Source organism: Cydia fagiglandana, chromosome Z (genome assembly GCF_963556715.1).
Source record: "Cydia fagiglandana chromosome Z, ilCydFagi1.1, whole genome shotgun sequence".
Lineage (NCBI taxonomy): Eukaryota > Metazoa > Arthropoda > Insecta > Lepidoptera > Tortricidae > Cydia > Cydia fagiglandana.
The window spans coordinates 41,643,009-41,659,472 of NC_085959.1; the positions used below are offsets into that span (position 1 = coordinate 41,643,009).

The window sequence follows — 16,464 nt, forward strand, 5'->3', positions numbered from 1 at the left end:
TTGCCAGGAGGCGAGCTGTTCTCCCAGCGTTTCGCCGGCTACACTCTCCACGTGACCGCCCTCCTGAAGCAGGTGGTGGTGTCCTGGGTGCGGCCGGGGCAGCAGCAGCGCGAGCAGGCCATGAACCGGAGCACCCTCGACAACAAGTGGCACTGGGTGGCGCTCAACTACCAGCCCAACCCGCCCTCGCTGCATCTAGAGGTCGACCGCGAGTCCAAGGTTCGTATTCTCGAAATTAAGAAATTAAGTACACAATAGCCTAAAAGGTTACACAAACAATGGTATTGTGGGGCGTTGCAGGGCAGTAAATAACACTAGAAGGTCTGCTGTTTACTGAACCTATTTATTAAGTAAAATCGGGCTTATATAAATACTAGTGGTCTACGTGAGTGGCATTTAGGTGACCTTTACATAAATGTAATTAGAATTATTGTTCATCTTAATAAAATATATTTTCTATTTCTTAAATGTCACCTTAAATGTCACATGACGCGTTGACCCTAATACTCAACACGTCATGTGCCTGCTCACATTACACAATGGAACGGATTAATTATTAAAAATAGAAAACAAAAATAAGAATAGAAAGATGAAACATTAAATTGAGGAATTATTTTACAATTTAACACTATTATAAAAGTAAAAAAGCGATCTAGCTGTGTGTGGGTGGGGTTCTGTATGTAGGTATTGTATGGTACGTGTGAAAGTGTTATGTATATTTATTTACTTATCTCTCAGATAAGTAAACAAATATACAGATACAGATAATTCTCAATATCCTCATAACAAAGGGTTTAGGGACCCGGGTATGTCCTTAAACTACGTCCAGGACCCGGGTATGTCCTTAAACCACGTCCAAGACCACCGGTGGACGGGCAGCAGCGTCCCTCAAATCCGGTGTACTCGACTGCGATCGCCAACCCGCCTGCCAAGCGTGGCGATTATGGCATTCACCCCCCTTAAGGGGAGGCCTATGTTCAGCAGTGGACGTCTTATGGCTGAGATGATGATGATGAAAGGGTTTAGAGCCAGATTTGCTTTTCGAATTTTACTGGTCTTGAATATTCAGGCAAAGGAATTTCTTAAGTATGTACAATCTTAAGTACAACCGCGAGCGCAGGCGATTGTACCTACATCTTTGTTGTATAGGAAATGTACAATGCGACCGAATCGTTTTGCGTATACTGATTGATTTTTTTCATCATATTCTTGTCTTCATATTTTTACCATTTTATGGAGCAATTTAAAATCCAGTGAACAAAGCACAAAGAAACTTCACTAACAATTACTTAATATGTAACTAGAATATTAGTTTGCACGACGTGCTTTTCAGAAATGATACCGGCAAGGGATTAATATGAGACTTTACTAAAATAGTCAAAGAGAATTGCAAGCCGACCTTATGGAGCAAAAGGCATTCATTACCTTCGTTGGAGATGAGTTCGACTTAACGGTACATACCTAAATAATATGGGACATCTCACACAAATCAACCAACAACCAAGCCCCGCAGTAAGCTTATCACACAGTAAGGCTTGTGTTGTGGGTACTAGACGACGATGTACAGTCAACGGTAAAAATATGGGTGTACTCTTATGTCAGTGAATTAAGAACTATGGGACATATTTTTGAGTAAGTTGTCTACACCCATATTTTTACCGTTGACTGTATGTAATATAATAGATATATTACAGTGAAACCTGGTTAAGTGGGACCTGGATAAATGAGAAACCTCTATAGCTGGGACTCATGGTGCGGTCCCGACACTTTAGCACTGAATTACCTCTGTTACTGAGAAAAAACGAAGCTCTATAACTGAGATTCGTTGTTGTGATTTTATAGTCACATTTACCTCTATAATTGAGACAGAGAGTGTATTTTACCTCTTTTACTGAGACTATATTTATAAGATTACATTTTCCTAATTGTTTTTTAGAATTTTATAGGGAATTGACTTCTGTATCTGAGATAACGTCAATCTATGACCTCTCTAACTTGGACTTCATTGAACAATTTCCGTATTCTTGCTAACTCTTAGTTTATCCACAAATTCCGCATTTGCCTAATTGTGTCTAAACAACTTCAAGTTTGATTTAGTTAATTTATGTAAGTAGTTAAAACGATGGAAACAAAAGCTGAAATTTTGATAAGTAACACGAAAAAATAAATTTTCATTTATTAAATTTCTAATATGCAATGAAGTCCGTATCAAATTTAATTTAATTTTGAAATATCTATCCTTTGGAGAATCATTCAAAATAAATTCAAAGAAATATTTAAACAGACTTAAAAAATATTTAGGGACAAGGATTATTTTACCTTACTTATTTTTAAAGATAATTACTAAATACCTTATTAACCACCTCTATAACTGAAATATACTCTATTCTCACCTCTATTAATGGAACCCTCTGTAAATGAGACAGAAATTTATTTGTACCTGGCTAACTGGGAGCCTGTGTAAGTGGAAAACCTCTTTAAGTGAGACAAATTTGCTCGTCCCTTGAGATCCCACTTATCCAGGTTTCACTGTATATGTATATCACTATCACTACACCTTATAAAACAAAGTCCTTCTTTGTGTGTTTGTATGTTCGAGATAAACTCAAAAACTCCTGAACGGATTATCATGCGGTTTTCACCTATCAATAGAGTGGTTCTTGAGTATAGGTGTATAATTTGTTAACCCTTGCGAAGCTGGGGCGGTTCGCTAGTAGATAAAGATAAATAAATACTTCAGTACATAGAAAATCTGTGATGGACACACTAATAAACGCCCCCAGGTGTGGAAACCGGGACCTACGGCTACGTAGGCAGCATTCCTAGTTCCTTCTGGTTTATCAAACAGAGTGATCGTGGTATGTCTCACCACACTCCGAGGATTGGAAATGTAGGTATAGGTAATACTGAACAAGGTTTTCTATGGACCATATGGAGCCAACCATGAGCTCCATATTAAAACATACAATTTTTAATTTATCAGGAATATTACATAATGGAAAACTTCAACGCCTACGGCAAGACTTGAACTTGCTACCTTTAAAATATGCGTTTTAGCTAGAGGTCGTCAGGCGCCTCTGTAAGGGGTAAAATTAAAATATAATTTTACTAATAACCCGCGATTCTATTCATAATTCGCCTTCGGGCGTGAAAAACAAAAAGGGGAATGGAAAGTTAAGACAGAGAATTTTGCTTGTCAGTGGCTAATTGGCGGCTATATTACTAGTTATTTTATACTTACTAAAACTGCGGTATGCAGGGTAACGGTATACAACCAAAAATAAATTAAAGTTAGATATATTTTCGTGATTTTTATCGAGCCTACTTTAAATAATTTAAGGTTTTGTTTGGAGTCTGCTCTTGTATAGTCTAGTTTCCTTGTAATTTTTCATGGCAAGCCTTGATTAGAACTTGTATAATTTCAATATAGGAACTACAATTTTGCGTTATTCTCTCAATAACTTTCTCACACTGACTCCTAACTTTGTTACTAACATAATATGGGACTTGTCCTGAAATAAATATTTTTAATTTATTCATTCAATGAGTAAGGTGGTGGTACTGGTGCTCGACGCGGTCCCAGTACATGTCACCTTGAAAGTTAAGTTATTGTCAATAGAGGTGACAGCAGGGTGTCATGTATTGGGCATGGTCATGTCTCTTACTCGTACCACCTGGTTATGTTGGTTGCAGGTGATATCGAACCGCACGCTGAACCCGTCGCTGCTGTCGCCCGGCAACCTGCAGGCGGACGGGGCCGAGGTGCTGGTGGGCAACGTGTTCGTGGGCTGCATCCACGAGGGCCCGCAGCTCGAGTTCCACGCCAGCGCACAGCTCAGGAACGTCGAGTTCGGGGAGTGCCCGCTCACCAACAACTGTCAGTACATACATGTCATTGTTAGGGCCGCCATACACGGACTGTTTTGAGCAGTCAGTGCCAACAGCTTCAAGCGGTCGCCGTTGGGTGATCTGCAGTTTCAATACAAAATCGTCATTCGCAATACACGAACCGCTCAAGCAGTTGCAACTGCTTCGGGCGGTTGGTTGCGCGGTGAAATTTCATCATGCGGTCAAGCTGCAAAAGCAGTCCGTGTATGTTGATCACTGGGTTACTGCTCGAGCAGTCCGTGTATGGCGGCTCTAAGTTGTATTATGTCGTGGCCAGCGTTTTGATCATTTCATGAAATGCCATTTCAAAATTGATCACTTCATGATTTAGGGTGTACCTATTTCATAAAAATTATTAAACGCTACCGCCTCTGCGCAGCTATTGACTGCACTAATGCGCTTATAAAAGTAACCGAGCGGCATTTGCTGAGCAAAATTCATTATTCAACTACTCAAAAGCAGTTCTTTAAGTATATAGTGTCAAGCAAAGCAACAATGGACTACTTACATTTTAGAATATACGTACTAAAAGCTCCGTGTACCTGAAATGTAGAACAGGGTGCTTTGAAATCCCGCTGCATTTTAATTAAATATTAATATACCTACTAAGTACAAATCGATTTTCATGTCTGGCCGCGTTTCTATTAACAATATTTCCAGGGAATATGTATATTGGAAATTACCTTCGCCATCACATATATGATATATCGAAGCGGCCGAAGTTCTCATAAAGATCTGAATAGGCCTATATTGTCGAGGCGTTAGAGTGGGCGTTGACCATCCTGGTATCTCGATCTTGTTTCATTTCAACTTTATATATTCTGTGTACGTATGTCGGCGTCAGCGATCAGGGGCCAAATTCGACACGTAGAACTGTCAGATTTCGCATCCACGTCAAATCAAACGTTGATTTTATTGCATACTGAGCTTCGAGCAACACCGGCTTCCGACACGTCGGAAGGGAGGGGCCCAAGCGATACCTCACCGTACAAATCTTTCTGCCATTTTTCGCGGGGGGAAAGGTGCACACAGACGCACTTCTCACACACTTACATACAAAATCCAATCTGTAATGACGACACAAATACATAGAAAATGACGCACGTCAAAAACAAATCTTGCAAACCTCGATCTCTTTTTGTGTACGGACGAGTGACTAGTGTCACAACACGCACACTAACACATTTTCGTTGAAGTATGTCATTGTATTCTGAGAGATGAGAAGTCGGATTTGTCGTTCGACCGATCCGCAATTTGTACTGAGCGAGCAAAATCGATAAATCCAACAATTACTTGAGACTAAAATATAATAATTGTATTTATATGTAATTTAACGTATGATATGTAAAAAAAAATTACATGTGAAATGTAACACTTTCTTTTTGTAAATTTGATGTCCCCGATCTCTTTTTATAACAAAAAACCGAGCAAACAGGCATTTTTGTGCAGCAGTGTTCACGCGCGCGTCTGGACTCGGTCTAGTGAAAAATCCAAGTGCAACTAGTTTTATTACCCGCGCTCAGTGAACGCATATATTTAGTATGGAAACCGCCTTTAGGAACATTACCGTTCAAATTATCGGGTCAAATTAGCACACATACAAAATTACGCCTACATTTAAATAAGACGACGAGTTTACAGAGCCTGTAATCAAAGCTGGTAAACAAAATAATAGTCATCTTTATTACACTAATGGTACATAGCTAAGTGTAGATGAAATGCATATAATGTCAATAACTACCAATCAGCGACATTAATCCGCTAATAACCTTCTTGCTGTACGTACTGGCCGCTGAGAGTTTGCGGTTCATATTTGATTAGAATATGACTTGGACAGGGATAGGTTTATGCCATACATTGAAGAACCAGTCAAATAATTCACGTATAATAATTTAATGCAGATTAAAAGATAACTAGTTAAAATGTTGTTATGAAATGACAGACTAACTCTATAAGTAAATATATCATTGTTGTATAAATGTATTCCGCTATAATAAGTATTTTGTATATTTTATTATCAATTTGTATGGCAGTGCGAAGTCACGTTCAGGTATAGTCTGTCCGTTTTTCTAAGATCAAGTACGCCATTGTAAATGTATGGTAAACTTGATCTTAGAATTCGGACTGGCTATACACGAATCGGGTCAAAAATATTTGAATAGGCGGAGTCACAATAAATCCCCACTTTCAGTTCCAATGGAATTATTTTATATGTATATAGCCGGTTAAGCAAGTTTGTCAGTAAAAAAAAGGTGCAAAATTAAGATTTTGTATGGGACCACACCCGTTCGCCCGCTTACATTTTCTAAATTTGCTGCTCTTTTCTACTGACGGAAATAGCTTGAGAGAGAACCTACATATATGTGACGGTAGAGGGTGGATTCGAATGATCAACATTTTCAGATAATGTCTGTATTTGTTAAATTAATTCAGTGGAAGTGTATCTACATATAGGAGACCGGGTATATGATTATCTCACGAGTTATATCTCATGAATAGAACATATTCTAGATATCTTTCCAGGCATCCAATTAATTTCATGTCTCTCTAATTGGACAGCTTTTTTCCATAGTTCTCTGCGAATAGCATCTTGTGGGAATCTGAATGGAAAGTAATGTAAAATGATAATATCAAATTTGATTATTAATTTGTAATAATTAGGTAGTTTTTTTACAGCTCCATCTCATGAAATAAAAAAGGAAAATACAAATCTGTAAGAAAGAATTCATTACTACATTCATAATTATATAGAAAATACCTAAACCAAGTACAAGTTAATAAAATAGTCTACTTCATTTGGCATAACACCATCCCTATTATCCTCGCAATTTAAAAAGTCGTATGTTGTTATGAAAGTCGTATGCAGTTGTTACGTTTTAGCTTAGCACGGTAGTATTGAAAACAAATCGTCATGTTTATTCCAAATTTTACTGAAGTTATCTGTTTACTACAAGTGAAAAGTGATTTCACTATCCTTGGTACGAACTAAAATAACTTCTGCACCACTTCACGACACATGAAGACATTTTTAATTACAAAAAAACGTTGTTTTTATAAATCAATTTAGCCATCCGTCACTGACTGTCATCTCGGACGAACTGAAGTTGCGAATCGAATAGTTTGTAAGCACCGCCTACAATCGAATAGTTTACGTTGGGTCATAACTGAGCGGACAGAATACTTCCATGTATAACAGTTCGCTGCCCGCGCTAGATTAAATTGACGTGCTAATCTTGTACCTCGGCAGAGGGGAAATAGTGCGAATGCCGCCTCCCTTCCGTGTTGCTCGAAGATACTGAGTGTTGATTCCATCAACGGTGGATAATATCATTTGGTACAACCAAAACTCAACTCTAAACTAAGGGTGGTTCGGTTTGGTTTGCTTGTCACCCTAACTGTGGATTGTTAATGTCAAATTTTGACATTGTACCTATTCGAGAACTTATGATTTTTCCCACATCAACGGGAGATCAACACGATACGTCAAAAGTCGCTTGTCGAATAGGGGTCCAGCGTGTACGCTCAAAGTACCCTTTATGAACATGTAGTTGATTGTGTGGCAGGCACCGTGCGACAAGAAGACGTGCAACAGCACCTCCCGCGGGATCGCTGCTACAACGAGCCCTGCATGCGGCACGGGACCTGCATATCCAGGCTTGACAAGTAAGATATACTTATAAACTAGCGCTAGCTGCAGCGAGCAAGCGTTGACAGATATATGTGCTCGCATTCATGGAAAACTAAATTTATTCTACACAATTATTTTGTTTGTTTTTCTCCATTTGTCTTTGTATGATTATTTTTTTCTAAGTCTATATTTATTTTTGTACCACCGAATGGACCCTAGTGAAAACCAGCGCTGGTTTCAAAGCTAGCATTATGGTGAGTTGGGTCCATTTCGTGATGCATGCTTAGTGATCTCAGTTCTGTTTCTCTGCTTTTATGGTATGTACATGTTCGTACATGTTTTGTGATTGTCACGAATAAATACCTTTTATCTTTTTTATTTCTCTTATCTAAACTTTGGCCGCCCAGATGCCTATAAAATGGTATTTCATTCCATTCAAATTTTAATTTTGATAAATCATAATTGCTTTTTATTCTTGGTAAGTTTTGAATGTGTGGGGGGCGCCTAGAGGCCCTAGAGGCTAAGGTCAACCAGGTTAAAGTTTATTTCGTTATTTTCGAATATGATTGGTCGGAACGCCCTCTATGTTACGTGTTATCCAAGTAATTTTTTACGCTTGTTTTCTATTCTCTATTAAATATTTTAAAAAGTTGTCTTAATTAATGTCTGAAAAGTTGCGGGTAATGCAATATGCTTTGCGAATTAAAGATTCATTTGAACGTACGATATAGGTACTGCAGTACCTGTTATTAAAATATGCTATGATTATTTAAGCGTTGCGAAATGTTGTGATATCCTTTTCTGTAAATTATTTACTAAAACATCGACTACAAACATATCAGTTTCATAATTACGTTTCATGATGTAAACTGATACGTTTCATATACGTTGAATAATGCAAACTCAAATATGCAAATTTCGACCATTTTCCATAACATGAAATGACAAAAAAATGATATCTAACTACTGAACCTGCTCACAAAATTTCACGAGAAACTGTTGAATGCGACCTGCAGAGAAGAACATCCGGACAAAAGAAAACATTTTTCCCGATACGGAGACCTTCGCTAACGCTTTGTCAGTAAGTGTAAAAGAGCGTTTATAGTTTTAATTTCTTTGTAGTCGTATCCGACATCCGATATCGAATCAGACACGGATCGGACAGTGTGAATACGCCCCAAATCTTCGACTCGATTACATTACTGCCTACTAGCGATTGTTTTGTATACCTAACTGTTGATAGTTATTTTTGATTTTACTCATTATTTTTCGAGTGCTGTTTGCGTTGTTATAATATCCTACCTAACAATATGTAGGTACACTATTGACATAGACAGACAAAAATATGTTGAATGACGTGAGAAAATTCCGCTTTTGTATACTTAAAGTCGGATCAAACTAACTCTGCACGGCATTTGTAACTACAAAGCGAGCAATGTCATGATTAATGTCAAATTTCTATAATAATACGACGTTTATAATGACACTTCCTCGCTTTGTTCTATTCTCCTTGCTCTCCACAGCTACGAGTGCATCTGCTCAGCGCGGTACACCGGCAAGAACTGCGAGGTGGACACGGGGGACCCGTGCGCCTCGGGCCCCTGCCAGCACGCGGGCCGGTGTGTCGAGGACGCGCGCGGCGACTACCAGTGCGTCTGCGACCCGCGGTACCACGGTGAGTGGAGCCCTGTGTGCCCCCTGTGGGACCCTAGCGCCTCCGGCCCTTGCCTAGTTAGTGTCTGTGTCAATTGTAAGGGTTAGATTGCCACCTCAGACTCTCCATGTGAGACGTAGATGATTGTGTGCTAATATGCCTTCTCCTGTGACCAGGAGAGCATTGCGAGCTGGAGGTGTCCGAGGACCCGCTGTGCGTGGCCGGGCCGTGCCGCAACAACGGCAGCTGCAGCGTGCCTCCCACCGCCGACACCTACGTCTGCTCCTGCCCCCCTGGTAATTGGAAACTTGCTTCGTATCATAAACATTGTATTATGATTGATTATTACCCTCTTAAGTTCCCGCGTAGGCGTGCACCTTGTACAAGTACAAATTAAATTCAAGCTTTGAACTCTTGTCCTCTGAAGGTCCAAGGTAAGCCCAAGGTCATACCTATAGTAGGTATTTAATTATGTAGTTGATGAAATTTGCGTGTTTTAAAAGCAAAACAAGTTTCAAATTTCTAAAGCGCAATAATTGGTTTGGTGCTTACGGGGTTCATCTTAATGTAAAATTGAAAATACGCAAGTGTTTTGTAACATTTTTGTAAAGATATTTGAGTTTAATAATGTAATATTAAACTTATTTCTAATGCCTAATATACTCAGCGAACTGATATACATGGAAGTATTCTGTCCGCTCAGTTATGACCCAACGTAAACTATTCGATTGTAGGCGGTGCTTACAAACTATTCGATTCGCAACTTCAGTTCGTCCGAGATGACAGTCAGTGACGGATGGCCAAATTGATTTATAAAAACAACGTTTTTTTGTAATTAAAAATGTCTTCATGTGTCTTGAAGTGGTGCAGAAGTTATTTTAGTTCATACCAAGGATAGTGGAATCACTTTTCACTTGTAGTAAACAGATAACTTCAGTAAAATTTGGAATAAACATGACGATTTGTTTTCAATACTACCGTGCTAAGCTAAAACGTAACAACTGCATACGACTTTCATAACAACATACGACTTTTTAAATTGCGAGGATAATAGGGATGGTGTTATGCCAAATGAAGTAGACTATTTTATTAACTTGTACTTGGTTTAGGTATTTTCTATATAATTATAAATGTAGTAGGTAATGAATTATTTCTTACAGATTTGTATTTTCCTTTTTTATTTCATGAGACGGAGCTGTAAAAAAACTACCTCATTCTTTCAAATTCATAATCATATTTGATATTATCATTTTGCATTACTTTCCATTCAGATTCCCACAAGATGCTATTCGCAGAGAACTATGGAAAAAAGCTGTCCAATTATAGAGACATGAAATTAAGTGGATGCCTGGAAAGATATCTAGAATATGTTCTATTCATGAGATATAACTAGTGGGATAATCATACCCGGTCTCCTATATGTAGATACACTTCCACTGAATTAATTTAACAAATACACACATTATCTGAAAATGTTGATCATTCGAATCCACCCTCTACCGTCACATATATGTAAGTTCTCTCTCAAGCCATTTCCGTCAGTATAAAAGAGCGGCAAATTTAGAAAATGTAAGCGCGCGAATGGGTGTGGTCCCATACAAAATTTTAATTTTGCACCTTTTTCTACTGACAAACTTGCTTGACCGGCTATATACATATAAAATATTTCCATTAGAACTGAAAGTGGGGATTTATTGTGACTCCGCCTATTCAAATATTTTTGACCCGATTCGTGTACCCATGTAAATTTTGCAGGCTGTATAGCCAGTCCGAATTCTAAGATCAAGTTTACCATACATTTACAATGGCGTACTTGATCTTAGAAAAACGGACAGACTATACCTGAACGTGACTTCGCACTGCCAAACAAATTTATAATAAAATATACAAAATACTTATTATGGCGGAATACATTTATACAACAATGATATATACTTGGTCAAGCAGATCTTGTCAGTAGAAAAAGGCGGCAAATTTGAAAAATGTAGGCGCGAAGGGATAGCGTCTCATACAAAATTTGAATTTCGCGCCTTTTTCTACTGACAAGATTTGCTTGACCATCTATATTTACTTATGTTGAGTTAGTCTGTCATTTCATAACAACATTTTAACTAGTTATCTTTTAATCTGCATTAAATTATAATACGTGAATTATTTGACTGGTTCTTCAATGTATGGCATAAACCTATCCCTGTCCAAGTCATATTCTAATCAAATGTGAACCGCAAAAAGGCTTGCTACACGGTCGCCGACAAGCCTTCTAACCGTCTGACCTTGGTCTGTCCTTGGTCAGTTTTGGTCAAATTTTGTTGGTAACAACTGTCTACACGGTCCGGGACCGGCCAAGGCCACGCGGTCTGGGGGCTTGTCGGCGACCGTGTAGCAAGCCCAAAACTCTCAGCGGCCAGTACGTACAGCAAGAAGGTTATTAGCGGATTAATGTCGCTGATTGGTAGTTATTGACATTATATGCATTTCATCTACACTTAGCTATGTACCATTAGTGTAATAAAGATGACTATTATTTTGTTTACCAGCTTTGATTACAGGCTCTGTAAACGCGTCGTCTTATTTAAATGTAGGCGTAATTTTGTATGTGTGCTAATTTGGCCCGAGAATTTGAACGGTAATGTTCCTAAAGGCGGTTTCCATACTAAATATATGCGTTCACTGAATATACTCGTAACGAAAAACTTGCTTTTCGTGTTTTCTTTTATACATTTGGGCAGCAGCGCATTTTATACATTATTTTAAATGATAGACTTGGTTCAGCCTTTAGTATGACGTTAGAAAAACGTGCGTGTAACTGTACAATGTTTGTTGTTTGTTAATTTTATGTTTTCTTTATACTTCTAATATGTAACACATATTTAATTACACAAACGGGTCTACCGAGATATAATTGCGATTTAATCGCTGGTGCAACTCAGCTGAAACGTCGGAATTAAAGGTAAAAACAATGAAATTATATCGCGGTAGACCCGTTTGTGTAATTAAATATGTGTACAAAACGCGAGAGATTAAAGTGTTATGTATATTACAGGATACACCGGCCGAAACTGTGAAACGGATGTGGACGAGTGCGCCTCCTCGGGCGCCAGCGTGGCCTGCCTCAACGGAGGCCGGTGCGTCGACGCGGTCAACAACTTTACCTGCGACTGCTCCGGTACCGGTACGTATACTTATATTTATATACATATATTATATTGCTATACATTATATATGTCGCAGACCGTCTATAATTAATTATGTATGACAGCTGCGTTTGAAGGAATGTCAAGTTGAGTGTGTTTGACTGCGATACAGTGACTTTTAGACCAGAACAGCTTCTTTAATGGATTGGTTCCTGGCTGATTCTGAGGACAGATCGATAAAGAAAGTAATACGTTTGTCCTCGGAGTAATTAACAATTGGTTATATCCTCTAAGCGTTTGTCAAGCTTGTAGTAAGTTTGATTTGATTAAAATTAGAAATTTAACGTCTATTGGCGCAACACGCGCGCACGCGGGTGAAACACGCTTCACGCTTTTTACTTTCATAAGACATAGCATAAGTTGCATGTGGTATATAAGTAACGATGAAACACCTGCCTCCGTGCTTTGAAGTTGAAGTGGTGTTTCGATGATTAAGCATAACGATCTTGTTTTTAAAATCAGACAAAGCCCAAGTTTATTTATTTATGTTAGTTATTTATTTATGAAAAATATTTTCATGACAGTAGGCCAGCATAAGTGTTTTGTATGATTGTTTTCTTTCCGTTAATGGTTATAATAAATAACGAACGGTGAGTGGAATGGTGAGGTGATGTAATAGACGCTGCGAAACCGATTTGATTTTAAGGATCGAGGATGTAGAATAAGGACCGACTGAGCAATTTTAACTTCATTTCAATTTTGATCACCTGAATGGTGGTGAAAGGTGATAGATACACATCGAAACAATTCATGCTCACCTACCTACAGTAGGTACCTACAAGTATGCTCACGATTGGTTAGGGAAAATACGAAAGTGCCAAAACCTTTACTTTCAACTAATCTAGACGATGATAATTGATAATGCAGTCTGGAGCAAGTTCGCAATGATGACTTCGAATCATTAATAAATCATTAATTATTAGGTTGATAAAATGTTTAATATTCTCACGCGAATGATACCTACTAGTAGTACATCTGTGATTTCATTGGTGGTTTAGCCAATGATGCAGATTGCGGGCTACGCAATATGTTGTGGTTTTTCATTGGTGGTTTAGCCAATGATGCAGATTACGGGTTACGCAATATGTTGTGGATTTTCATTAGTGGTTTAGCCAGTGATGCAGATTGCGGGTTACGCAATATGTTGTGGTTTTTCATTGGTGGTTTAGCCAATGATGCAGATTGCGGGTTACGCAATATGTTGTGGTTTTTCATTAGTGGTTTAGCCAATGATGCAAATTGCGGGTTACGCAATATGTTGGGGTTTTTCATTGGTGGTTTAGCCAATGATGCAGATTGCGGGTTACGCAATATGTTGTGGTTTTTCATTGGAGGTTAAGCCAATGATGCAGATTGCGGATTACGCAATATGTTGTGGTTTTTCATTGGTGGTTTAGCCAATGATGCAGATTGCGGGTTACGCAATATGTTGAGGTTTTTCATTGGTGGTCTAGCCAATGATGCAGATTGCGGGTTACGCAATATGTCGCGGTTTTTCATTGGTGGTTTAGCCAATGATGCAGATTGCGTGTTACGCAATATGTTGTGGTTTTTCATTGGTGGTTTAGCCAATGATGCAGATTACGGGTTACGCAATATGTTGTGGATTTTCATTGGTGGTTTAGCCAGTGATGCAGATTGCGGGTTACGCAATATGTTGTGGTTTTTCATTGGTGGTTTAGCCAATGATGCAGATTGCGGGTTACGCAATATGTTGTGGTTTTTCATTGGTGGTTTAGCCAATGATGTAGATTGCGGGTTACGCAACATGTTGTGGGTTTTCATTGGTGGTTTAGCCAATGATGCAGACAGAATACTACTAGTCGAACAACCTGTTCCATTTTTGCTGATAACAAAGCCCTAAGCAAATAAGGTTATTGCGAACTTGCACTTGAACTTGTTTCGGCTTTGAAATTCTTATATTCATAAATAAAATTCGATTGAACATGATCGAGCAAACGTATGTAAAGTCTGTTTGCACTTATGATTGTGGTCAGGATAGCCGAGTGGACTTGTTGTTCCTTAGACTTGCATAGTACTCTTCCCACGAGGACGTGTGAAAGGTCAGAATGGCCTGTCGCTGTCGATTTGAATTGGAAAAGTGTCGCAATCAACCTCGCTGCATTCCTATATTTTATATTTTATGAATTGTATAGTTTTAGCCATAGGTTTTAGCTGTGCCGTTCCTGGATTATCATTAATTTATCTGCTCCCCGTCATATACATATTACTTCATACAATCATCATGGCCTGTAGAGATAAAAATATTCCAGTGATGACAGTTTTTATGGACATGTCAAAAGCTTTTGACAGGGTATCACATGATATACTACTGTCTAAGTTATACAGTTTAGGAATAAGAGGTAATGCACACAAATGGTACAAATCTTATTTGCTAAACCGACTGCAGTGCACTGAAATAACTAACTTCTGCCATAAAACAAAAACAGTAGTGACATATAGATCGAATTTCAGTAATGTTAGATATGGAGTACCACAGGGAAGCATCTTAGGACCTCTTCTTTTCCTAGTTTATATTAATGATTTGCCTGATGTTACAAAGCATAAAATTGTACTGTTTGCTGATGACTGTTCTCTGGTTGTAAGAGGCGATGACCCTATGTCCTATGAGTCTGAAGCAAATCTAGCATTCAACAATATAATTACATGGTTGGAAAACAACAACCTTAAAATTAATGTTACAAAAACAAAATTTATAGAGTTTTATGCGCCCCAAGGTAAACCTAAATGCGTCCAGCTACTGTGCAATGAAAACTGTAATCAACAGATAGAACAAGTCTCCTCTATTCGTTTCTTAGGAATTACTGTGGATTGTCATAATGATTGGAAACAGCACACTGAAAATCTTATTGATAAGTTGAGCCGATTTGTTTTTGCACTTAAGCGACTCAGATACATCACATCCCAAAAAACCGCCCTTCTGGCTTTTCATGGTTACGTAATGTCTAATCTTAGATATGGCATAATACTATGGGGTAACAGTACAAACGTTTCAAAAGTATTTCTACTTCAAAAAAAATGCCTGCGCGCAATTTACGGGGCTCAACAAACTGACTCGTGTCGACCAAAAAATTGAACATATTAACACTACATTCGCTCTACATTTATGAAGCGAGTCTATTTGTTAAAAATAACATAAGCTCATTCTGTAGCTTTGCTTCAACCTCAAGATATAATACTAGACATGGTTTAGACCTACATTATCCGGGAACAACCTCTGCCCTTGTTAATAAAAATATAGTATTTATGTGCACAAAAATTTATAACTATCTCCCTAAAGAGCTGAAGGAATTGGACTTACCGGAATTTAAATCAAAACTATTTAGATGGTGTATAGAAAAAATGTATTACGCCAACTCGGAACACTTTGCACTCGGAACGACGCAATAATGTAAATATAGATATAAGTCCTGTAAATATAGTTGTAATATAGTTGCAAGGTTATTCAGTTTGTATGTCTGTAATAGGCCGAAAATGGAGACACTGTCTATAGAATAAGATCATTTATGTATACCCATTTTTATACAAATAAATAATTTCATTTCACTGCCAGCCAGGAAACTAGAAGAAAACAATAAATATTGTGCGCCGCCCGAAATTTGCGTCGGGAGACGACTCAAATTATCCGTGATATTTCTATTTCAAACATAATTTCTGTTGCAGGTTACACGGGTCCACGTTGCGAGTCCAACGTCAACGAGTGTCTTGAGGAGCGGGATATTTGCGGCCACAACGGGTTGTGTTACGACACGTACGGCGGGTTCGTGTGCGTCTGCCAGCCGGGGTACACGGGCGAGCGCTGCCACAGGGTACGTCACACGGGTGTAGTGATCCAGACATGTGCGGCCACAACGGGCTGTGTTACGACACGTACGGCGGGTTCGTGTGCGTCTGCCAGCCGGGGTACACGGGCTAGCGCTGCCACAGGGTACGTCACACGGGTGTAGTGATCGGGTGCAGTAGTATATGATAATTGTCGAGTGGGCGCTGTTATCCTCATGTCTAGGGTGACAGTTCAGTATAGTATGAAAAATTATAGTTAACGTGAAAATCCGTCATTTATTATTGGTCAGGCTTTA

General features: G+C 38.7%; 1 protein-coding gene across 1 annotated transcript in view; it reads left to right on the forward strand.

Annotated features, from left to right (window-relative positions):
- Positions 1 to 16,464, forward strand: part of LOC134678434 (protein crumbs) — a 104,358-nt gene that overhangs the window by 51,667 nt on the left and 36,227 nt on the right. Inside the window, exons 3-9 of the mRNA XM_063537010.1 lie at positions 8 to 219; positions 3,694 to 3,877; positions 7,452 to 7,551; positions 9,040 to 9,191; positions 9,347 to 9,466; positions 12,214 to 12,342; positions 16,049 to 16,194. Of these exons, the coding sequence (XP_063393080.1) occupies positions 8 to 219; positions 3,694 to 3,877; positions 7,452 to 7,551; positions 9,040 to 9,191; positions 9,347 to 9,466; positions 12,214 to 12,342; positions 16,049 to 16,194 (1,043 nt within the window). The remainder of the gene's footprint in view (positions 1 to 7; positions 220 to 3,693; positions 3,878 to 7,451; positions 7,552 to 9,039; positions 9,192 to 9,346; positions 9,467 to 12,213; positions 12,343 to 16,048; positions 16,195 to 16,464) is intronic.